A 25,908-nucleotide genomic window follows, 5' to 3' on the forward strand; every position below is an offset into this window, starting at 1 on the left:
ATGATGTTGCTATCATTAGATAATTTACAGTTTCCCATAGACTATAAGGCTATATATAAAATGATAGAATATTAGGGCCACAGAGGGGAAAAAAACACAAGTCATAATATTGTAACCAGTTGTTTTAAAAGGAGGACAGTTGTTAAAATGACAGATGTGGGGCATTTCGTGAAATTGTACTTCAGTATGGTTTCATAAACAAAGACATGCTGATGTGCCAGAATATTAAGTATCACATTGTCATAAGTATCAAAACTGCTAAAAACAATATGTAGCTTTTCTGCAGAAAGAACCAGCCTCATAAATTTATGACTTTATCCTTTTTCTTCAGTGTGGCCTAGTACTCTGTCATATAAACAAATACACATTCCATATGAATATAAAAAACACAATGTGTAACATTATGTTCCTTTATTGAATAAGGACAAAACAAAGCAGGTAAACCATCAGCTCCTTTCGAAACTGAAGTCACAGTGACTCTACAAGATGGAAAGCACAGAATCCAAGCATATTATACAAAATGATACATACACATTCAAAGGTCTGTATATAACACACCCTGCATGTCTGCACACTAAAATAAATGCAGGACAAATCCATACACATCAACTGAACAGACAAATGAATGGATGCAGTAGCCTCCCTGCAGCCTTGTATTACACACAGTATACCGCACAAACATCATAAGAGGCCAAATTCGTAAAAAACGAACCCAAAAAACCCAAATTCCTCTGCCACCGCAGGACATATTTAACCAAAATTGAAAGCACACATACTAACTAAAATAATTCAACACATATTGGTCCCTCAGCAGCCGACCACTGTCGTCATCAGGGAAGATTGCCGGATTGTCCCAGTCCATGGCTGGTGGCACTCTGGGGGCCCTCTCCTTCCTCAGGCAGGCCACATTGTGGAGGACAGCACAAGCCACAGTAATATCACATGCCCTAACAGGGCTGACCCTTAATTTGTGAAGGCAGTGAGCGTGCCTTCAGGAGGCCAAAGGTCATTTCAACTCTGGCCCTGGTCCTGGCATGGGCATGGTTGTAGGCCTGCTGTGCTTCCTGGGGGTCTGTGAAAGGTGTCAGGAGAAAAGGCTGGCAGCCATACCCCTGTCTCCCAGCAACACACCAGAGAATTCACCTGTCAACACAAAATCTCATCATTACTACCTCATAAACACAGTGATATTCTTGACACAGCCATGATGGTTATAAATAGGGGGTTGTGTGGCTTACCTTGTGATAGGCACTGATAGATTTCAGAGGCCCGAAAGATTCTGGAGTCATGGACTGAGCCAGGCCATTTTGCCACAACATTGCTGATCACACAGTCAGCATTGCAGACCATCTGAAATCATAAGATGAGGAATATTACACCAATCAATGCACATCACTGGCAATGCAGAGTGTTCGTCAATGGACAATATCAAAAAGTTATGTTCACCTGAACATTAATGCTGTGAAAGGATTTCCTATTCACAAAATCGGCCTCATGGGCACCTGAGGGGGCTTTTATCCTTATGTGTGTGCAGTCCACTGCACCAATGACATTGGGGAAACCTGTCACACAAAGTAATGAGTATCCTACTATGTGTTAACAGTTGTCCTGTAATTTGTAGATCCTCTTACCTGCAATCCTATAGAACTCCTCTTTGATGTCACAGAGTCTTCTGTGGCCAGGGAAGGAGATGAAGACATCTGCTAATGCTTTGATAGCCAGACACACACTCCTTATTGTAAGCGGCAAATTGTGGCCTTGTTCAGCTGTTCTGCATCCCCCACTGAGTACAGGAAGGCTCCACTAGCAAAAAGCGCAAGGCCACACAAACCATTTGCTCCACACTCAGTGCATGGCTCCGTGCAGTGCGGTGCTTAATCCTGGGACCCAGTAGTCTGCATAGATACCTGATGCCATCTGCAGAAAACCTGTATCTTTCATATAGATGGTCATCAGGGAAGGCCAGTGGGTCCAACCGGTCCCCTGAAGACCCTTTCTCACCTGAAGGCTCTCCTCAGCACAAGTGCTTCTTCATCCACCACATCTCGCACGAATGGGCATGCCATTGTCAGAGCAGAAAGGAACACACAATTTTGGGCCTTCATATAGGCTAGTGGCCACACCTGGTGCTGGGGGTGGGCAAAGAGAGGCGATGCCTTATAACGATGACTTGGTTGTACTGATTGCTGGGAAAATAAAAAAACTTAGAAAGATGCCACCGTCCTGTGTGCTCACAATAAGAGCTCATATGTCATGGCTCACTTGACTTTACGAGAATATACCTAATTTTTATTTTGAGCTGTTCATCTTCTTGGAGCTGGGGAGGAAAGAAAAATAATGATTAATACATTTGTGTTACAGTTAGCATACAGTGTACATTGAAGGCATATCTCACCTCCCTCTCAAGTTTTTTTATTTCAAGGTCCAGTTTCCTAATTGTCCTCTTTTTTATTTCGGACTCCAGTGCAAGATTTTCCATCTTTTTCTTCTTGTACTGAATGTCTATGTCTGCCAGTTCTATTTGGCGCCGGAGGTGGTTGCCATACAACTTTCTGATAGCTTGTGAGCTCTGTGAACACAATACAATTAGCGCAGCTGGAATTTGGCAGGATGTGGTGTCCTTTTTATTAATACGCACTATGTTGCCAGGCTGGTTTTCCCACTGTATAGCATCTGGGTCCTGTAAAAGAAATTAGATTTTTTGATTTTGATGAGGACTCCTCACCATTGTAGAGTAAATAGTACTTTCACAGTCTTAACATGATACCTCATGCCTTCTGGAATCCAGAGAGATGGTCTCCTCCTCATCATCGTCTCCATCATGTGCTGTTGCTGCTGCACTGGGGCCTTCACCCTATCACATTTAATCGGATTCATATTGAAGCTAGTAGACAAGACATGCCAGGCCTACAGTATGCCTTTGATGGAGTACTCACTGGATCAGCATCGTCTGGTGCTTGTGCTGGTGGCTCTAACAGGAACACAGTGCTGCCAGACACTGCAAGGCAATAGGTAAACCAAAGTCAGACAGTCCAAATTGATTCAATATGAATGTGGTTGTATCCCATGTAGAGATGGAAGGACATACCTTGAATGAAGCGGGTGGCATCTTGGGAGGAACCTATGCTCGTCTCTTTCCCCCCAGGGATCCCCTCTAAGACGGGCCTGCCTTTATTTAGCTCCAAGGCCATGTCCTCTGCTGGGGTAAGGTCAGCCTTTGGTGACCCACCACCCGTGCCTTGTCTGTGGGTATTCTTTTTCACTGCTAAAACAGTACAGACAATGTGTGAGCAGGCACCTTCTGGGTACAATATATGCTTGTGCTTTTGTTAAATATTAGTCAGGGACCATACCATTCTGCAGAATGTTCTTGTATTTGATTTTGACCTGCTGCCATGTCCGTTTTGGCCCGTTCATGTTTAATCTACACACACACACACACACACACACACACACACACACACACACACACATTTAATGGAGTCACACTGCAAAAAATTACTTGGTATTTTTGTCTTGTTTTCAGTAAAAATATCAAAAAATTTATCATAGCTTTATACAGTGTGATGGAGTTACTTTACACAATTTCACTCATATCTGCAGTGCATTTCAATTAAAAATTTAACCGTTTCATAATTACAGTACAACTGCATTTTTGGAGATGTGAATTAAATATTTGAATTGTAATTGTGATGTTTCAGCGGAGCGGTGAGTGTGTAATTGTGCACTACTTACGCATTCAGGCGGTCTGCAATACTTTGCCACGCTTTTTCTCTTTGCTTTATCACTGTGGCGGTAGTTGCCTTTCTTCTTAATTATATCTTTTACCTCCTCGTATGCCTCCATGAGGATTTGTGCTTCCGACGGGGAAAAGTCGCGGCTCTAGTTGCCATGGTAAATCAGTTAATCTGTGATCTGTGGCGGGGTCTATTTGAGTGAGCCGTGAGCGCAGCACCTATCCAGGATTGGTTTCACCTGGCTTAATGAATCCGTGTCTGCTCATCCTGGCTTGGTCTTTGTGCAACCAATTAAGCCTGGACGCACATGTTTTGGCTTCATTGAGCTCAGCTGAGTCATTTATCCCGGATGTCTTAATTCTACTTTTGTGCAACAGGCCCCTGTTTGAAAAGGCCGCCTGCAATGTCAGCCTGTTTTGGTGGGATGGAGTTTTGGCCTGCCTGGTGACATCACCATAATCAGAAAGAGTTCCAATCCTCTCTGCCAATAACAGCTAGTTTTCCCCTCCCCACTCAGTCCACTCCCAGACATTCCTAGCAAAATTCTTGCTTGAGAAATTGCTCTTTGCTAAGAAGTTATTTTTGTTTGTTTTTGACCATTTTAATGGAAAACAATCACAGAGCCCTTAAAGTGCAGACTGCCAGATTTTAATTTGAGGGTATTTTCATCCATATCGGGTGAACCGTTTAGAAATTACAGCACTTTCTGTATATAGTCCCCCAATTTTAGAGGACCAAAAGTATTGGGACAAATTGACTTATGTATATTAACGTGCTGTAGTAAAAAGTTTAGTATTTGGTCCTATATTCCTAGCACGCAATGACTACATCAAGCTTGTGACTCTACAAACTTGTTCGATGCATTTGTAGTTTGTTTTGGTAGTGTGTCAGATTATTTGGTGCCCAATGGAAATTAACGGTAAATAATGCGTTGTGTCAATTTATTGTAAATAAGAATAGAATTTTGTTTCTGAAGACTTTTACATTAATGTGGATGCTAGTTTGTAGAGTCACAAGTTTGATGAAGTCATTGCATGCTAGGAATATTGGACCAAGTACTACACTTTTGACTACTTTAATACACATAAGTGAATTTGTCCAAATACTTTTGGTTCCCTAGAATGGGCTGGCTATGTACAAAAAGTGCTGTAACTTCTAAACGGTTCACCCGATATGGATGAAAATACCCTCAACTTAAAGTTACAGTCCGCACTTTAACCTCATAGTCATTGTATCATTTCAATTCCAAAGTGCTGGAGTACAGAAACAAAACATGTGTCACTGTTCAAATACTGTTGGGCCTGTCTGTCTATGACTCTTAAAGCCAGTCACTGAGCTGGCTAGAGGTGCAGGCCTCACACACTGTTCAGTGGCTCAGTAGAAACCCAGAGAAACATGCTCATCATGAGTGGGCTCTGCCCGTGCCACGTAGGTACTGCAGGGGGTCCGCGGACAGATAAAAAATAAAATTAAATTTACATTCCATTTTTTAAATTACTAACAACAACAGATTCAACTAATTCTGGCCAAGGGATTCGTGGAGTAAGTTTATAGGGCGTAATGCAATACAATGTAATAATATTAAAGGTGCTATATGTAATATTTGTTCCATTGTAATTTCAGAAAATGTCTACATTAATAGTGTAATGATAGTGTTTAACAATATTTTTTCCCCAAAGTTTTATTGGGCACACACAAAATTGCATTTAATGGTGCAGCCTTCTTATTGGTCAACAAAAGATGCACCATCTCTATTCCACACCATGAGAGTCTTGAGAAAACAAGTGTTGATCAGTCGTGGAACTAAAAGTGCTGAAAACATCTTGGCTTCCTATTTAAAAAGAAGATGGAGAATAAGCTATGAAAGAAAATACTGCCATTTTGGGGCAGTTACTAGTGCAAAAATTATATTGTGATATTGTCAAAACAATACGATATATCATTAAAAAAAATATCCCTATGTAAATCACTATTTTACATGTCATAAGGCCGCACAGAAGGTCAGAGATAATTACAGACCCCTGTAAAAATCTGAAGGACCCAAAAGGGCCACTAGATGTCTTGTGATACCAACATTTTAAGATACCCAAATTCTGGTAGTTTACTGGTAAACTTAGAAAGTTTCCAGTAATATACCCTCTCTTTGCAACCCTAGTCCTGTCGTTCCCCCACTCATGTTCTCTCGCTCTCTTGCTTTCTCTCTCCCCTCTTTCTCATCTCTCTCTGTCCTCTCTGTCTTGTACTCCTTCCACTCGTGCTCTTCTGTATATGTTCATTCATCTTATGCTCAGTGAGGCTTACATTTACATTACATTTTAGTCATTTAGCAGACGCTCTTATCCAGAGCGACTTACAGGAGCAATTAGGGTTAAGTGCCTTGCTCAAGGGCACATTTACGTCATTTAGCAGACGCTCTTATCCAGAGCGACTCACAAATTGGTGCATTCACCCTATAGCCAGTGGGATAACCACTTTACAATTCAGAGGGTCAGCACTGGATTCAAAACTCTGTATTACACATTCATTGACTACAGTCTGATGTAACTTTCAATTTCATTCACAAATCTATTCTAACATCTTGTATTGATTGGATTTGTAGAAAAATACCATTTACAAATCTATAAACGGTGGGATTGTTTGAAAACAGTAAATTAATTAGGGAATGCAGATGGGTCGTTCCACGAAAAGAGTGCCTTTTGCGTCCATTTGATATTTTAAGTAGAGCTTGTGCACCAATATTGAGTTTTAAAAGCCTGTTATATTTAATGAAGTGCCCTTCAATATAGACCACATCGAGAATTCAAAAAATCTGCAGAATTCTGCATTGTGACATGTCCTTTCGCGAACCCTCTGTGACTTCTAGGAAGATTTTAACCCACTTACCCCCAAATGTCTCCCAAGTTTTCATCATCATTGTAAAGCCCTAGTTATTTTGTTGTTTGACAAATTCATTTCTGAAGATAATTATTTATTTAGTGTAATTAGTGATTAATTTACATCTGTCCCTCATTTTGAGGTCAACCCTGTTACGTGAGGTGAACTCTCGTTTTAATATGGTGAAACTATTCCTTTAAAAATATTTTTTTCAAAAGAAACATTGAACTCCTAATAGTCAAATCATAGTGTAAAAGCAGGTGAGCTGGTTCTACTCTTTTTGGCCATTTTCAAAACTGAGCGGGTCGAGCATAACGCGTCAACCCTGTTACCCATAGATAGACAGGCTAGAAATGTTTTAACAATTTACATTTTGGGGGGGAAGCTTTCATTCAATTGCCACTCCCTGTTGCACACAACAAGCTTCAATTCCCCCTGTCAAAAAGGGGATTTATGGCTGATTTAAGATGAAATCATCAACCCTGTTACTTTATTTGGCACTTAATAGGCACTTACTATAGTATAATTTTTTTATTGAACCTCTTGATGGGAAAACATGTTTTTTAGGTTGAACATGTGCTCTTTATGATTTTTTTAAACAATTAGGTGAAATCAAACTTTTTTTTTTTTTTACCAAGTTACACTTATCAAAAGGCACCGAATTGGTGGAACGACCCAGTTGCTAGCCTCTGAGTTCCTTGGCTTTTTTCTATTCTTAGGATTTTTTTATCAATGTTTTGTCTTACGTTTCTTTACTGTTGCTCTCCCTTTATGTTGGTCTCTCTCTATGGCCTTGTAAAGACAAAGACATTCCGCCTGTGACTGTGACGTCTTGCATGTCCCGCCTTTCTATCTTTTATAAGTCTGTGAAACAGACTTCTCGTCCTTCTAACTCCCGTAAGTCATCTCATGTTTATCACACTGTCTTCTCGCTCTCCATCTCTCTCTCTCTTCAATCTTCAATCTGTTTCGATAACCATTCGTTTTTATGCACTCAGACAACACATTTTAGCTGTCACTTATTTAAAAGTGTATGAATAAGTAGCTTAACTGGACAGAGAATATGATTTTCAAATGATAGTCACATGGAGGAATGGGGAAAATATATCAATTATTGACAGCCTTTAATATCTATCAGCTCAGTTAAAAAGCTGCTCATACCATAGTTACTTGCCTCAGACTTTTCAGCACTATGCACGTCTTAAGCTCTCTTTGAGGCTAGTTGATGGTGAGCAGCAGTCTTCACTGTAGAGAACACGTTGGTCTAAGACATGTATTTTCTCCACAGCTCTGTGATAACGACACGTTGGTCTTAGATATGTTTGTTCTCCACAGCTCTCGGTGATAACAACCATGGAAACAACGCTTTAGAGGAGAAAAGCAACAAATCACCAACGTCAGGTAAAAATGTCATTCTCCATTACTGGATAATACAACAACAAAAAAATCTACCTTTTTCTTGAAGAAGTACAAATTAGATTGTTTGATTTATCTATTTACTGGCTGCTTTTGGGTATCAATTCAGTAAAGGAGTGTTGAAAGGGTTGATGTCCACTAACGTGTCAACTGAAGTGTTGTTGTTGCCATATACAGTAGGCTCTACGTCACCCACCAATTCAGACGATGAACACAAACAGCAAAGGTTCATAGAGAAGGGTACTGTATTACATTGATGAATCTACAAGATCTACAGAGCTTCATTCTTCCCAAATGTTCTGGCCGTCGGCAATGCAATGCAATTTTACATTTGCCTTTGTCTTTTTAAAACGCATTTGCAGTGAAGTCCAAAAGCAGGCGGTTTTCCAAGACGGTTGCCAATGACTTTGGTAGTGTATGATCCCTGTGTTATAAACTCTACTGCTTTCTCTCTTACCGACTTCACTGGGCTTCTAACCAAGGCTGTGCTCTAATCCAACGTGCTAATGATGATGATGGAGAAGATGCACGCTCTCAATCTGTGGGTTCTTGTTGTCAATCACAAGGTGGCTGATGGTCTATCAAAAATTATCCTCTGCACTTTGTCAAATGGACGATAGATAGAGGGGTCTCCACATGTCTCTCTTAGGATGTAATTTACTATGCGTTTTGCACTAGAGTAAAATCACAGTAGCACATGTTCTCTCTAAAGGGAATAAAATGTGAAATAAAGATAAAAACTTTTTGCAAAATCACTCAAATCTACAAGAGGTGCACATTTTCACTGGTTCAAACGTATAGTAATTCTGATGATTAATCTCTTACTAATTTCTAACAAATTTGAGGTATTGGGAATGTGGCAATGTTCATCAATAGAATAACGTAATATTTGGTTTAACAAAAAATATACATATTTTTATTACAGGACCTTGGTACTTGAGTTGAATGATTTTTCCTCTCTCTCCTTTCCAGTCTTCCATTGTAACAATAACCAGAATTCAATCTCTTGTTCTTGTCTACCTCTTGCTTTGTTTGACATTACAGGCTGTGTGTATGATAATGCTAGGCTCGTGTTGACTGTGTGACAGAGGGCACTTACTTCTCTCCTCATAGCCTGGCTGTTAGGCATGATGCACTCAATAACCAGCTGCCTCTGAGTATAAATGCTAATTCTACATTCTCCTCTCATGCTTTTTGCCAATGAATGACAGATGACAAATTGCTGAAAGCGATCAAAACAAGTAGCATTTTAAATGGCCAGTTTAAAAATGTTAAGGGAGATCAATGCGTTTGACATTCATTTAGCTTGTATTAATTTGTAAAGAGTTATATTTTATTAATTTGTTCTTGCAGCCAAGATGTCAAGGAAAATTAGCTCGCCTACGGATCAAAAGACAGACCTGGGTAAGCCCTTATAACTTAGTGTTGTTTACATTCCCTGGTAGCCCTTTGACTTTTCAGGTGCTGTTCCATTCCCACTTCTAAATTACCACAAACTTTCCTTACATTTTCAATGTTCATAAATGTTGGTTTGTTTGTGAGAGTGGTAGCCTACATAAGGAGAATGCTTATGTAGGCTACCAAATGTTGGTTTGTTTGTGAGAGTGGTAGCCTACATAAGGAGAATGCTTATGTAGGCTGCCAAATGTTGGTTTGTTTGTGAGAGTGTAGCCCTAGCCTGGTGGAACCAGCCTGATAGCTGCGTTTACCATTACAACAGAATTGTGTGCTATCGCACGATCAGGCTTGTTCCACCAGGCTAAGCCTAACCAGTAAGAAAGACACTGTGAATGTGCAAAATTGAAATGCTGTTATCTTGTAATCTGGTAAACTGAGACACGTACTCTCTGTTTGCCCTCGTCCTCTCTGAGCAGAGGAGAGGGTGCGACGCCAGCACTCTCTCCCATATAAGAAGCGCTTTTATTGTATGAAGGAGGGCAAGGAGCCCAGGAAGTCTCTTTCCCAACAAAGGACTCTCTCAGTCCCTGACGTCACTGAGTGGACCAGGCATGGGGTCTGCATCTGAAATGGCACCCTATTTTCTATATAGTGCACTACTTTTGACCAGGGCCCACATAGGGCTCTGGTCAAAAGTAGTGCACTGTATAGGGAATAGGGTGCCATTGACTTGGGCTGCAGTGGGAAAACTTGTACTGGTACTAACCCCCACCACTTCTGCTAAGGCCTCCTGTTAGCTGTTTGTGAACTTTGAACATTAACGCCAACTGTCTCACTGACTGACTTGTTGGTTCCCTTGTTTTGTTTTTGAGGAAGTTCTTCAGTTACTGTATGCACTCAGTGTTGAAAATCCTGATTTTCTTGTTTATTTCTCTGAAACGTGTGTTGAATGCAGCAATGTGTTTGACACAGAGATGGATAGTGATCACTACTTGGAAATAACCTGTTTTTGCATGGACATTACCATTGAGGGCTTTCACCATTTTGAAGCAGTCAACTGGGTGGGACTTCCTATGGGTTAAGGAAGGATCACATTCCATCCAGGTCACCAGAAGGGATGAGACATTATACTCGTGAGCAAACGTTCCATAACTGCATGTGGCAGTAAATCGCCAACCTTGGCTTCATAACTGTTCAAACAACACACTCCAGGTGGCAGTTTGCACCCTTTTAGTTTGTTTACCAACTCATAGAAGTAGTAGAAGAAAAATGGACTACTTCAAAATGGAGATGGCCTCAATGGGGCTGCCCCCGCTCTCACCGACACCATAATGGGACAGACACAAAGATGAGTCATCTATGGTTTGACATGTTTTTCCCATGCTATTCAAACTGCCACTCATACTGTAGGAAAGTAATGCCCCTTCCTGTCTCAAGTGAGGTACTGCATACGGTATGGATTTTTTTGACGTTTCACATTGAGAATACACTTTCTTTGGGTAATTGGCCAGGGTTCTACTGGAGGTGAATTAGGCACTGAACTTATTTGTCAAAATGTTTTCACATATTTGTTGTTTTGGAAACAAAATTAACACGATCTCTGGTAATCTCTTAATGATAAAAGGCCATGTGGTTTCTCTGGAATTGTCTTTATTTTGTGCTACTGTAGTTGGGTAGGTGTTTCATGTGCTGCTCCTTGTGTGCATTGTGAAGAAATGTGATGGTTTCTCATTCTCTCTAGCTTGGATGTACCTCTGTATAACTAACTTGCTCATAAGACAATGCAGGACTTCTCCTGAATTTCAGAGCATCTACATGAAGTACACAGATCTAACCTTCCGTTGGTGTGTCCAAGGATTATTAACCACTCCTATTTTCCTTTTCCTACTAAATCAAAGTATCCACTTTCATATTATCCCTCACTTCCCCTCTCTCTATTTGTCCTCTGTGGGCCACCATCCAGATGCCAAGGACAGGTTGTTCAGCCGCTCGAGGAGCTCCAGTGTGACCAGTATAGAGCGGGAGTCCCGCGAGGCCATCTCCTCCTTCCACTTCAGTGAGAGTTTCCCCAGGAAGACAGACAGCAGTGGTAGCCCCAGTCTGTGGGTGGGTACTACCCAGGGCACTGTTCTGGCCCTGGCTCTAATCCTGCCACCCACAGGGGACCAGAGGCTTCAGCAACCTGTCAGAGTATCATCTTGTGGTAAGCGTGCTTGCTGATATGAGCTAGGCTTGCGTCCAAAATTGCACCCTATTCCATGTAGTGCACTACTTTTGACAATGGCCCATAGGGCAGCCATGGTAAGTTTTAATGACAAGACAATGAATGGTGCTCAGGAAGCCAATCCAACTTTTCAGGTCTCAGAGAAGGTTAATTATTCACACGAGCCGGTTCACTGAAGCATCTCTGTGATATAAGCAGAAGCGTTACCACCACCCTCATTGTGCCGAATCTGGATGTAACTGGAAGGAATAGCTTGCGGCCACCAATGTTTCTTTGCCCCCTGTAGCTCAGTTGGTAGAGCATGGCGCTTGCAACGCCAGGGTTGTGGGTTCGTTTCCCACGGGGGGGCAGTATGTAAATGTATGCTCTCACTAACTATAAGGTCGCTCTGGATAAGAGCGTCTGGTAAATGACAAAACATTTTAATGTAAAAAAATTAAAGCAGTGGTTCCCAAACTGGTGTTTGGGGACCCCTAGTGGTGTACAATGTTACTGCAGGTTATCAGCAAATTATATATTAACACAAATATATACAGTGCATTCGGAAAGTATTCAGACCCCTTCCCTTTTTCCACATTTTGTTACGTTAAAGCCTTATTCTAAAATGGATAAAAAAATTTAAAATCCTCAATCTACCTACACACAATACCCCATAATGACAAAGCGGAAACAGGTTTTTAGAAATGTTAGCAAATTAAAAAAAGTTAGAAACGGATACCTTATTTACATAAGTATTCAGACACTTTGCTATGAGACTGGAAATTGAGCTCAGGTGCCTCCTTTTTCCATTGATCATCCTTGAGATGTTTCTACAACTTGATTGGAGTCCACCTGTGGTAAATTCAATTGATTGGAAATGATTTGGAAAGGCACACACCTGTCTATATAAGATCCCACAGTTGTCAGAGCAAAAACCAAGCCATGAGGTCGAAGGAATTGTCCGTAGAGCTCCGAGACAGGATTGTGTCGAGGCACAGATCTGGGGAAGGGTACCAAAAAATGTCTGCAGCGTTGAAGGTCCCCAAGAACACAGTGGCCATGATTCTTAAATGGAAGAAGTTTGGAACCACCAAGACTCTTCCTAGAGCTGGCCGCTCAGCCAAACTGAGCAATCGGGGGAGAAGGGCCTTGGTCAGGGAGGTGACCAAGAACCCGATGGTCACTCTGACAGAGCTCCAGAGTTCCTTTGTGGAGATGGGAGAAGCTTCCAGAAGGACAACCATCACTGCAGCACTCCACCAATCAGGTCTTTATGGTAGAGTGGCCAAACGGAAGCCACTCCTCAGTAAAATACACATGACAGCCTGCTTAGAGTTTGCCAAAAGGCACCTAAAGGACTCTCAGACCATGAAAAACAAGATTCTCTGGTCTGATGAAACCAAGATTGAACTCTTTGGCCTGAATGCCAAGCGTTACATCTGGAGGAAACCTGGCACCATCCCTACAGTGAAGCATGGTGGTGGGAGCATCATCCTGTGGGGATGTTTTTCAGCGGCAGGGACTGGGAGACTTGTCAGGATTGAGGGAAAGAGCAAAGTACAGAGAGATCCTTGATGAAAACCTGCTCCAGAGAGCTCAGGGCCTCAGACTGGGGTGAAGGTTCACCTTCCAACAGGACAATGACCCTAAGCACACAGCCAAGACAACGCAGGAGTGGCTTCGGGACAAGTCTCTGAATGTCCTTGAGTGGCCCAGCCAGAGCCCGGACTTGAACCCGATCAAACATCTCTGGAGAGACCTGAATATAGCTGTGCAGCAACGCTCCCCATCCAACCTGACAGAGTACCCAAGAAGACTCAAGGCTGTAATCGCTGCCAAAGGTGCTTCAACAAAGAACTGAGTAAAGGGTCTGAATACTTATGTAAATGTGATATTTCAGTTTTATTTATTTTTTTGCAAAAAAAATGTCTAAAAACCTGTTTTTGCTTTGTCATTATGGGGTATTGTGTGTAGATTGAGGGGAAAAAACACTTTTCTCCATTTTAATCAATTTTAGAATAAGGCTGTAACATAACAAAATGTGGAAAAAGTCAAAGGGTCCGAATGCACTGTAATATACAAATGTTTTTTTTTGCATTAGTTTGTTTGCATTAGAGAAGGAAGGCGTGAGAAACTTCCTCAGAGGTCTAACCTGTCTCTATTGTCCAGGTACTCTGATCAGACTATTGTGTAGCATAGCTCATAAAGCATTATAAATGTGCTTATAATGCATTATGAAGCGAAAGATCTAACTTGTCTCTCTGTCCTCAAGGTACTCTGGTCAGACTAAAAGGAGCTATCCTGACCATGGCTTTCCTGGACTCCCTTGGGGCGGTCCTCCCCCCTTCCTACGAGCCGTGGTCGGAGCCCAACCCTCCGGACGAGGAGAAGGAGAAGGTGAGGAGGCGCCGGCCGTCCTCCCCACCCCCCACCCAGGAGGGTCAGGACAGCCAGTATGCTGTGGTGTGCTCAGAGAAACAGGCCAAGGTGGTGGGCCTTCCCTCCCAGTCCTGCTTCTTCAAACACAACATCACAGAGAGCTCCTTCGTGCTGAGAGCTGACGTGGTGCAGATGGCTGCTGGACTCTGCCTCGCCTGCTTCTGTGCTAATGGACACATCATGACTCTGAGGTACTCTTAAAGGCCCAGTCTGTGGTACTGTATGTACTCTTAAAGGCCCAGTCTGTGGTACTGTATGTAATCTGAGGTACTCTTAAAGGCCCAGTCTGTGGTACTGTATGTACTCTGAGGTACTCTTAAAGGCCCAGTCTGTGGTGCTGTATGTACTCTGAGGTACTCTTAAAGGCCCAGTCTGTGGTACTGTATGTACTCTGAGGTACTCTTAAAGGCCCAGTCTGTTGTACTGTATGTACTCTGAGGTACTCTTACTGTAACATAGACCTCTGGTGCTCTCTATGGCTGATTGTGGCAGATGTTGTATACTACACTGTCTACTTCAGGGCATTCATACTGTTTGTGTCTCTTGCTCTATCTTCTTCCCGCTCCCTCTCCTTCGCTCCCTTCCAGTCTACCCAGTCTCAGACCACTCCTGGATGTGAACTACCTTCCCCTGACCGACATGAGGATAGCCCGGACCTTGTGCTTCTCCAACCTGGGCCAGGCCATGTACCTCACCTCCCCCACCGAGATACAGAGGATCACATACAGCCAGGAGACCTGCGACAATCTACAGGTACGTGTGTGTGAGTGAGTGACAGAGATATCACGTTTTGTGTTTGTGTGTATGATAAATACTGAAGTTATTTTTGACACGTTACTGTTACATCGGCATCTTCTCTAGGAAATGATGGGAGAGTTGTTTACACCGATAGAGACGCCTGAGGCTCCTAACAGAGGTTTCCTCAAGGGCCTGTTTGGGGGAGGAGCTCAGTCCCTGGATAGAGAAGACCTGTGTGAGTATCATCCCCACAGTACACCTCACCTTCAATGTAAAACTGTATTCTCATTTAACTGTGACTGACATTCTAGAGCATTTTTAGGGCACATCTGATTTATTTGCACATAGATTATGCCATACAATATGTTTGGCATATGTTTATTAATGGCACATTCTTATTAGACATTTAGACCAAAGCCAAACCCCATTCTTACATGATCTGTACCATAATATTAACAGAGTAAGTCTGATTCCCGATGTTGACACTGCCTGGGACTATTTTTATTTGAAATTTGTGTCCATTTGTGATAAGCAATCCTAATGTATCCTCTGGCCTTCCTGACCATTTAATGATGGATTCTAATGAAGTGAAGGATAAAGCCGATATTGTAGGGTTTTTTAACAAGCACTTCATATCTGCTGGTTCAGCTTTTGATAATGGTGGGGCCCAGGCCTCTAATGTAAGCTTTGTTACAGTAAACTATGATATAGGCCCTTGTGAACCATTTTAACTTTGAGCCTGTTTCTTATGCTGAGGTCTATAAAGCACTAAAGGCAATAGACACTAAAAGGTCTGCAGGTCCAGACAACCTGGATCTCTACCTCTTAAAGATAGCAGCTGGTATTATTACTGAACCTGTGGCACACATTTTCAACTTGAGTCTCTTGACCAATTCCATACCCAGCATTTGGAAATCAGCTTATGTCCTCCCACTGCTAAAGGATGGAGATCCCTCAGATGTTAATAACTATCATTTTATCTTCAAACTCCCTATCCTAGCCAAAGTCTATGAATCCCTAGTGAACTCACACTTCTTAATTGAAAATAACATACTGAGCAGGGTTCAGTCTGGCTTTAGATCAGGGCACCACAACTGCAGCTATGGCAGTGGCAAATGACATCATAAATGCACTTGATAAAAAGCAACATTGTGCTGCTCTGTTTGTTGATTTATCAAAGGCATTTGATTCAGTTGACCATGAATTGTTGTTAGCTAGACTCAGTAACATTGGTCTCAGTGAAGGGGCAGTAGATTGGTTTAGGAACTATCTTTCTTACAGAACACAATGTGTATATGCTGACAATCACAAGTCTAGATTTCTTGAGATTAATAGAGGTGTGCCCCAGGGTTCCATTTTAGCTCCTGTGTTGTTTTATTAATGATTTGGGAAATGGGATGCAACCAGCAAAGTTGCAGATGATACAGTCATATATTCATGTGCTCCTTCTCTGGTTCAGGCTGTTGAAGAGCTCCAGACTGCTTTTCAGTCACTGCAGACCTCCCTTTATGGTCTCAAACTGGTCTTGAATGTACAAAAAAACAAATTAATTACCTTTACCAGAGCTCACACTCAGCCAGAGAAGGTTAGCATTGTCACATCTGGTGGCTTATCCATTGAAAAAGTGTCATCCTACAAATACCTAGGTATATAGTTGGATGACAAGTTGTCCTTTTAAAGTTCATATGGATAACCTTGTGAGGAAGCTTAAATTGAAATTGGGTTTTTATTTTGGTAATAAGGCTTGCTTCCCGCTTATGGCTAGAAAGAAGCTTGTTCGGGACACTTTTCTCTCTGTAATTGATTATGGTGACTTGTTGTATTCGCATGCAGCCTCTGTCTTACAGGGACTGAACTCTGTTTATCATGCTTCCTTGTGCTTTATTACAAATGCCAAGTCACTCACCCACCATTGCACCTTGTACCAAATGGTGGGTTGGACCTCACTTTATATGCGCAGAAAGCTACATTTGTATGTGTTCATCTACAAAGCCCTTTTGGGTAAACTCCCTCTTTACCTCTGTAGTCTGGTTTCCTTCACCACCAGCAGTTACCATACCCGGTCTGCTAGGTGGTTGCTACTTAAAGTCCCCAGGACATTTACAGTATTAGGCAAGACTGCATTCTCGTATTGTGCACCAGAGACATGGAATAGTCTACAATCCATATTTCATCTAGATATGTTAGTGCCAATGAATGAATTTACAATTTTGATGGGAGACTCTGTTAGAGGAGTGTAAATGCTTTTTTTAGGCTGGATCATGTTGTATTGTTGTATGTTTTAATTCTGTAATGTATTGATTTGTTGCTGCCTTCTTGGCCAGGTCTCCCTTGAAAAAGAGACCCTAGGTCTCAATGGGCTTTTCCTGGTTAAATAAAGGTTAAATAATAGAGATAATGGCATTGCAATGAAAAAGCCTGTTTTGTTGGCACACCTTGGTTTCTCTCCTTTTCTCCTCGACAGTTGGTGAGACGGCGGCGGGTAAGGCATCTCGTAGCCTGGCGCAGCACATCCCTGGGCCCCAGGGCATGGAGGGCATGAAGGGGGCAGCCTCGGGAGTGGTGGGGGACCTGGCCCGTGCCCGGATAGCCCTGGACGAGAGGGGGCAGAAACTGGGCGAGCTGGAGGACAGAACCGCAGCCATGATGGCCAGCGCTGACTCCTTCTCTAAACACGCTCATGATGTAGGGCATATCCACATGGTCATCTGTGAGGAGCAAACCTGGGTTCAACTAGTATTTGTTTGATTGATTCTGCCTTGAGTGCACGATGGACAGGGTTTTCACTTTCGAGCTCAATGAAGCTCAGCTAAAGTATTTGAAAGAAAATGAATACTACCTGAACCCAGGTCTGATGAGAAGCCTGCCTTCTGTGACAGTGTTGTCAATATACACTACCGTTCAAAAGTTTGGGGTCACTTAGAAATGTCCTTGTTTTCTATGAAAACATACATGAAATTAGTTTGAATAGGAAATATAGCAAAATGCATAAGAAATGTGGTCATTGACAAGGTTAGAAATAATGATTTTTAATTGAAATAATAATTGTGTCCTTCAAACTTTGCTTTCGTCAAAGAATCCTCCATTTGCAGCAATTACAGCCTTGCAGACCTTTGGCATTCTAGTTGTCAATTTGTTGAGGTAATCTGAAGAGATTTCACCCCATGCTTCATGAAGCACCTTCCACAAGTTGGATTGGCTTGATGGGCACTTACGTACCATACGGTCAAGCTGCTCCCACAACAGCTCAATAGGGTTGAGATCCGGTGACTGTGCTGGCCACTCCATTATAGACAGAATACCAGCTGACTTCTTCTTCCCTAAATAGTTATTGCATAGTTTGGAGCTGTGCTTTGGGTCATTGTCCTGTTGTAGGAGGAAATTGGCTCCAATCAAGCGCCGTCCACAGGGTATGGCATGGCGTTGCAAAATGGAGTGATAGCCTTCCTTCTTCAAGATCCCTTTTACCCTGTACAAATCTCCCACTTTACCACCACCAAAGCACCCCCAGACCATCACAATGCCTCCACCATGCTTGACAGATGGCATCAAGCACTCCTCCATTATCTTTTCATTTGGTCTGCGTCTCACAAATGTTCTTCTTTGTGATCCGAACACCTCAAACTGAATAGTCTGTCCATTACACTTTTTTCCAATCTTCCTGTCCAGTGTCTGTGTTCTTTTGCCCATCATAATCTTTTATTTTTATTGGACAGTCTGAGATATGGCTTTTTCTTTGCAACTCTGCCTAGGTCAGCATCCCGGAGTCGCCTCTTCACTGTTGACGTTGAGACTGGTGTTTTGCGGGTACTATTTAATGAAGCTGCCAGTTGAGGACCTATGAGGCGTCTGTTTCTCAAACTAGACACTAATGTATTTGTCCTCTTGCTCAGATGTGCACCGGGGCCTCCAACTCCTTTCTATTCTGGTTAGAGCCAGTTTGCGCTGTTCTGTAAAGGGAGTAGTACACAGCGTTGTATGAGATCTTCAGTTTCTTGGCAATTTCTCGCATGGAATAGCCTTCATTTCTCAGAACAAGAATAGACTGCCGAGTTTCAGAAGAAAGTTATTTGTTTCTGGCCATTTTGAGCCTGTAATCGAACCCACAATTGCTGATGCTCCAGATACTCAACTAGTCTCAAGACGGCCAGTTGTATTGCTTCTTTAATCAGCACAACAGTTTTTAGCTGTGCTAACATAATTGCAAAATGGATTTCTAATGATCAATTAGCCTTTTAAAATGATCAACTTGGATTAGCAAACACAACGTGCCATTGGAACACAGGACTGATGGTTGCTGATAATGGGCCTCTGTACACCTATGTAGATATTCCATTAAAAACCAGCCGTTTCCAGCTACAATAGCCATTTACAACATTAACAATGTCTACATTGTATTTCTGATCAAGTTGATATTTTAATGGACAAAAATATTGATTTTCTTTCAAAAATAAGGACATTTCTAAGTGACCCCAAATCTTTGAACAGTAGTGTACAGTTGAAGTCGGAAGTTTACATACACTTAGGTTGGAGTCATTAAAACTCGTTTTTCAACCACTCCACACATTTCTTGTTAACAAACTATAGTTTTGGCAAGTCGGTTAGGACATCTACTTTGTGCATGACACAAGTAATTTTTCAAACAATTGTTACAGACAGATTATTTTACTTATAATTCACTGTATCACAATTCCAGTGGGTCAGAAGTTTACGTACACTAAGTTGACTGTGCCTTTAAACAGCTTGGAAAATTCCAGAAAATGATGTCATGGCTTTAGAAGCTTCTGATAGGCTAATTTACATCATTTGAGTCAATTGGAGGTGTACCTGTGAATGTATTTCAAGGCCTACCTTTCAACTCAGTGCCTCTTTACTTGACATCATGGGAAAATCAAAATAAATCAGCCAAGACCTCAGAAAAATAATTGTAGACCTCCACAAGTCTGGTTCATCCTTGGGAGCAATTTCCAAACGCCTGAAGGTACCACGTTCATCTGTACAAACAATGGTACGCAAATATAAACATCATGGGACCACGCAGCCGTCATACCGCTCAGGAAGGAGACGCTTTCTGTCTCCTAGAGATGAATGTACTTTGGTGCGAAAAGTGCAAATCAATCCCAGAACAACAGCAAAGGACCTTGTGAAGATGCTGGAGGAAACAGGTACAAAAGTATCTATATCCACAGTAAAACGAGTCCTATATCGACATAACCTGAAAAGCCGCTCAGCAAGGAAGAAGTCACTGCTCCAAAACCGCCATAAAAAAAGGCAGACTACGGTTTGCAACTGCACATGGGGACAAAGATTGTACTTTTTGGAGAAATATCCACTGGTCTGATGAAACAAAAATAACTGTTTGGCCATAATGACCATCATTATGTTTGGAGGAAAAAGGGGGTCGATTGCAAGACGAAGTACTCCATCCCAACCGTGAAGCACGGGGGTGGCAGCATCATGCTGTGGGGGTGCTTTGCTGCAGGAGGGACTGGTGCACTTCACAAAATAGATGGCATCATGAGGAAGGAAAATTATGTGGATATATTGAAGCAACATCTCAAGACATCAGTCAGGAAGTTAAAGCTTGGTCGCAAATGGGTCTTCCAAATGGACAATGACCCCAAGCATACTTCCAAAGTTGTGGCAAAATGGCTTAAGGACAACAAAGTCAAGGTATTGGAGTGGCCATCACAAAGCCCTGACCTCAATTCTATAGAACATTTGTGGGCAGAACTGATAAAGCGTGTGCGAGCAAGGAGGCCTACAAACCTGACTCAGTTACACCAGCTCTTTCAGGAGGAATGGGCCAGAACTCACCCAATTTATTGTGGGAAGCTTGTGGAAGGCTACCCAAAATGTTTGACCCAAGTTAAACAATTTAAAGGCAATGTTACCAAATACTAATTGAGTGTATGTAAACTTCTGACCAACTGGGAATGTGATGAAATAAATAAGAGCTGAAATAAATCACTCTACTATTATTCTGACATTTCACATTCTTAAAATAAAGTGGTGATCCTAACTGACCTAAGACAGGGAATTTTTACTGGGATTAAATTCCAGGAATTGTGAAAAATTGACTTTAAATGTTTTTGGCTAAGGTGTATGTAAATATATATACAGTGAGGGGAAATAAGTATTTGATCCCCTGCTGATTTTGTACGTTTGCCCACTGACAAAGACATGATCAGTCTATAATTTTAAATGGTAGGTTTATTTGAACAGTGAGAGACAGAATAACAACAAAAATCCAGAAAAACGCATGTCAAAAATGTTATAAATTGATTTGCATTTTAATGAGGGAAATAAGTATTTGACCCCTCTGCAAAACATGACTTAGTACTTAGGGCAAAACCCTTTCCACCTCCATGTTTGACGGTGGAGATGTTGTTCTTGGGGTCATAGGCAGCATTCCTCCTCCTCCAAACACGGCGAGTTGAGTTGATTCCAAAGAGCTTGATTTTGGTCTCATCTGACCACAGCACTTTCACCCAGTTCTCCTCTGAATCATTCAGATGTTCATTGGCAAACTTCAGACGGGCCTGTATATGTGCTTTCTTGAGCAGGAGGACCTTGCGGGCGCTGCAGGATTTCAGTCCTTCACGGCGTAGTGTGTTACCAATTGTTTTCTTGGTGACTATGGTCCCAGCTGCCTTGAGATCATTGACAAGATCCTCCCGTGTAGTTCTGGGCTGATTCCTCACCGTTCTCATGATCATTGCAACTCCAAGAGGTGAGATCTTGCATGGAGCCCCAGGCCGAGGGAGATTGACAGTTCTTTTGTGTTTCTTCCATTTGCGAATAATCGCACCAACTGTTGTCACCTTCTCACCAAGCTGCTTGGCGATGGTCTTGTAGCCCATTCCAGCCTTGTGTAGGTCTACAATCTTGTCCCTGACATCCTGGGAGAGCTCTTTGGTCTTGGCCATTGTGGAAAGTTTGGAATCTGATTGATTGATTGCTTCTGTGGACAGGTGTCTTTTATACAGGTAACAAACTGAGATTAGGAGCTTTCCCTTTAAGAGTGTGCTCCTAATCTCAGCTCGTTACCTGTATAAAAGACACCTGGGAGCCAGAAATCTTTCTGATTGAGAGGGGGTCAAATACTTATTTCCCTCATTGAAATGCAAATCAATTTATAACATTTTTGACATGCGTTTTTCTGGATTTTTTTGTTGTTATTCTCTCTCACTGTTCAAATAATTATACCATTTAAAATTATAGACTGATCATGTCTTTGTCAGTGGGCAAATGTACAAAATCAGCAGGGGATCAAATACTTTTTTCCCTCACTGTGTGTGTATATATATAAATATATTACCTTCATTTTATGAGTACCGTACTCTCTCATCCTCTTCTCTTCCTTATTTTTCTCTCTCAGATGATGCTGAAGTACAAAGATAAGAAGTGGTACCAGCTCTGATGGCAGCGAGAGGAGACAGTGGGACTCAGTTGTCTTCTTGCACCACTTCATCATCTACAGGAGATGCAGCTCCTTCTCCTCCTCCTCTTCTTCGAACAGACTGATGCTTTCTTCCTAGCAGCACAATAAAACACTCTGCATTACCTCAGTCACCTGGTTATCAATGAGGAGGAGTAGACTAACAGACAGATAAACAGACAGACAGGAAAGTTATTCTGGATGTTTCTTTCTAGGTCATCTGAAAGAGATTGTTAATTTCCTTAACACACAAGATGAGAGGAGACTCAATGTATCGGGGCTGCTCCTATGTTTTATCGGTCATGTTCTCATCTGTTCAGCTGTTTTGTTGTCCAAGAGGTAAGACAATTCTACACAAAATGAGTACTGTTAGGTTACATGTGATTACCTGTGCAGTGTCCAGGTGAGGCGTTGTCTGCTCTTCAGTGTCAACCAATCACAATGGACCTCCAAGGGGAGTCTCCTGTGTGTGGAGGAAGCTCCATGGAAACCACAGTCAGTGGAGCCAGCTCTGCTCCTGAAGTCCCAATATCTATAGCGATGGTTATGATAGGATGAATCAGCAATTGATTCACCCCCTCTGTGTTTCGTCTCAAGTCTTTGTTTTTTCTCTTCTGATTTACGTTTTTCTTTCATGTGAGGCTTTGTTTGTCATCTTTATTTGAGACAGTTTTTGTTTTTCAGGAGTCCATCCAAGCACTTAATTAACCATGAGTTTATTAACAAGTTATATTGATGGTGTGATAGGTTCTTATCTCTTCTCCTACTTACAGTAGGCCTGGTTATACGTTATCACGGTTAGTTTGCCTATCAGATTTGTTTTGAAGCAAGAAGTCAAATACTGCACAGTTCATGTTTGTTAACTGAAAGGTCTTTAAAAAAAAAAAGTGTAATTTATCATGGGGAGTAAGTTATCAGCTGTTGTGTGTTCTCAGTGCAAACATTACAGGCTCTTACTGAACCCACTAGACAAAATGAGATCTACATTGATATGATCAAAACTTGAAGGATTAGTATGTTGAACACACTTTGCAGCTTATGCTGTATATAGTTCTATCTTACTAATAGAGGTATGGCCATAGAATGAAGTCAGTGCCAGTGTTGTTTTTTTTGTTCTGGGCTCTGATTGGCTGAGACATGGAGTTGAGGTTAATGTTCTGGGCTCTGATTGGCTGAGACAGAGTTGAGGTTACTGTTCTGGGCTCTGATTGGTTGAGAGATAGTTGAGGGTAATGTACAACGGATTCTGGAGAAGTTGCCCCTAGATGCTGATCTTGGGTCAGTTTAGCATTTTCCTCACTAATGGTTAGGATTGGGGGAGGGGCTTCTAGCTGAACCTAGATCTGTACCTAGGGGAAACCTAAAGGCCTTCAACTCTTCCTCAACATACTAAACAATGTGGTAATATTGCATTACTGTATACAGGTTGGGTTACTCTCTGAGTCTTCTCACAATCCTTTGAGATACTGATCCTAATCTAACAATTTGTTTCATACCACTTGAATATAATTTTCTCTCATTGTTTATTCATTTTAAATAGTTTTTAATGTTTAGGAAAGAAAGCATGTCTGATCCATCACAAGGATACAGATATAGGTTAGCTGTCTTTGTATTCGTAGCGTCAGTAGAAGAAGTGACCAAGTGCCACTTAATGTGCAGTAAAACATTCATTGGTCATTATTCTCTGAATCAACCACTATCTTACAGACAACTCTCTTCTGCCTTTGCTTGTCATGACACGGATATGCTAACCTCTACCTATGTGTGTGTATATCTGTGTGTTTGTGAACGTACATATATTCAGATGTGTATGGGCACATATTTATACTTACAGTATATTTCAAAGTTTTGATGCATATTTTTTTCCTTAATGGTGTTTTTCAGCGTGACTATTCGATTTAGAAATTATTTTGCAACGTGCATGGAGATGCTGCCATTTGAGTTGAGGTAGAAGCATTTCTTTTAGTTTTTTATTTTCCAAATGATTTTCCAAATAAGAGACTACAGATTGTTTTCACCCCAGGTTTCTGCCAAAAGCTGTAAATAAATAAGTAGTGCGACAAGACAACTGGAGACAAATCTGATAGTGTTGGTTTGAGCAAAATGACAGGATGTGTCCCAAATGGCACCCTATTCAAAAGTAGTGCACTACATAGAGAAAATGGTGCCATTTGGGACACCAGAGACAGACAGGTCAGCAGCCATGTTATTTTCTGACACCAAAGAGTTGCTTAATTATATACTGTTGTCTTGATTTCCAAACTCCAACAGTCTGTCTGGATGAAATAACCCTATAGGCCATACTGTTTGGGAAAATGGTGGAATAGCTTCTCCATGATTGTCACTCCCTAACCTTGTAACTTGCCATATGTACCTGTGTGCAGAAGACCCAGGAAAAGTAGATTTTCAGTTGACCGGATGTGTTATTACTCGTACTACTGAGCTACATATATTGTAAAGAGCTGTTGTGTGGTTTTGCACTGTTTCATACCTTGAACCACTTTTGTCAGTTTGTTTGTTGTTTATATTTGTCCTTTTTCTTGTTTTTCTCTGAGGGACCAAAACATTATGTGTCATTTCCCAGTAATATACTGACTGGCTTCACTTTCGGATTAGTTTTTGATGCCAGTTAATGATGTTCTAATAGATTTATATCTTTGAAAAAATATATTTTAATTTCAATATTCCATATTAATACTTTTAATATAATTTAAGAAGAATAGAATGGTGCATTTTAAGATGACACATTTTTCTCCAAAACAATGGTTGTACATTTTGCCCAATATTCAAACATGTAAATAAACATTTCTGGTGATATTAAATGTGTGCATCTCAGAATCCGCTATATCCCGTTTTTGGAAGATTGTCTGTTGAGGGTGATTTCTCTGGATGGGCTCCCAGTATATTTAAAGCCACTAGAAGCAATTCAGTCAGGTCGCAACATATTTGATGTCCTTAATGTTCTTGCACAGGAGGATGCATGATCTTTAATGTTTACAGACTTGAAAGAACCATGTATTCGATAAGGTCTATTACAACCTATCTTGATTGACCACAAATTTTCTCGTAATCAGACACTTTCATCAGTTGAGCTGATTGTGGTAAATGTTTGTTTTTCCTCTGGAGTGTGAAATACTATTTATTTGCTCCTTGCTATCCGTGATCCTTGGGACGTCCCTACCCCATTGAAGTTGACATTTTAAAATGGTTAGTTAGGGTTTAGGGTAGGGACGTCCCAATGATCCCAGATAGCAATAACCATATTTATTTGATGAGAGCCATGATTTTGTTTTCCTGTGTTCCCCATACTCCTTTTGCTTACCTAACAGATCTATTGCAACTGAAACTATACTGTACACAAACTGCAACCAGGAGAGGCCAAAAGGTTTCTCAACCAACCAACCGCTATACTCATCATCAGTCATCTGGGATAAAATATATGTAGTTGCAGTATTTTCTCATGTAGGCAATTTATTGTACAGTTTTATAAAGCTGCAATTTCACATGAATGGATGTCAGTCTGAATTAATCTTCTGCCACAAACGATTTAAGAAGTATGTAGATATATAGATACACTACATGGCCAAAAGTATGTACACCCCTTCAAATGAGTGGATTTGGCTATTTCAGGCACACCCATTGCTGAAAGGTGTATAAAATCG

The 25,908-nt window shown here is 41.4% G+C and overlaps 1 protein-coding gene across 5 annotated transcripts in view; it reads left to right on the forward strand.

Annotated features, from left to right (window-relative positions):
* The window catches only part of LOC121539607 (syntaxin-binding protein 5-like), a 55,877-nt gene extending 30,122 nt beyond the window's left edge, over positions 1 to 25,755 (forward strand). For 3 of the 5 annotated variants that reach the window (XM_045207570.1, XM_045207573.1, XM_045207574.1), the window contains exons 19-28: positions 7,947 to 8,012; positions 8,205 to 8,267; positions 8,390 to 8,437; positions 9,381 to 9,431; positions 11,389 to 11,628; positions 13,901 to 14,258; positions 14,655 to 14,820; positions 14,929 to 15,040; positions 17,270 to 17,490; positions 22,187 to 25,755. In XM_045207570.1, the coding sequence (XP_045063505.1) occupies positions 7,947 to 8,012; positions 8,205 to 8,267; positions 8,390 to 8,437; positions 9,381 to 9,431; positions 11,389 to 11,628; positions 13,901 to 14,258; positions 14,655 to 14,820; positions 14,929 to 15,040; positions 17,270 to 17,490; positions 22,187 to 22,228 (1,367 nt within the window). In that variant the 3' untranslated portion in view covers positions 22,229 to 25,755. The remainder of the gene's footprint in view (positions 1 to 7,946; positions 8,013 to 8,204; positions 8,268 to 8,389; positions 8,438 to 9,380; positions 9,432 to 11,388; positions 11,629 to 13,900; positions 14,259 to 14,654; positions 14,821 to 14,928; positions 15,041 to 17,269; positions 17,491 to 22,186) is intronic. The other 2 variants (XM_045207571.1, XM_045207572.1) reach the window with 2 other exon arrangements.
* Positions 25,756 to 25,908: the final 153 nt, after the last annotated feature.

The sequence above is a fragment of the Coregonus clupeaformis genome, chromosome 25, assembly GCF_020615455.1.
Source record: "Coregonus clupeaformis isolate EN_2021a chromosome 25, ASM2061545v1, whole genome shotgun sequence".
Taxonomy (NCBI): Eukaryota; Metazoa; Chordata; class Actinopteri; order Salmoniformes; family Salmonidae; genus Coregonus; species Coregonus clupeaformis.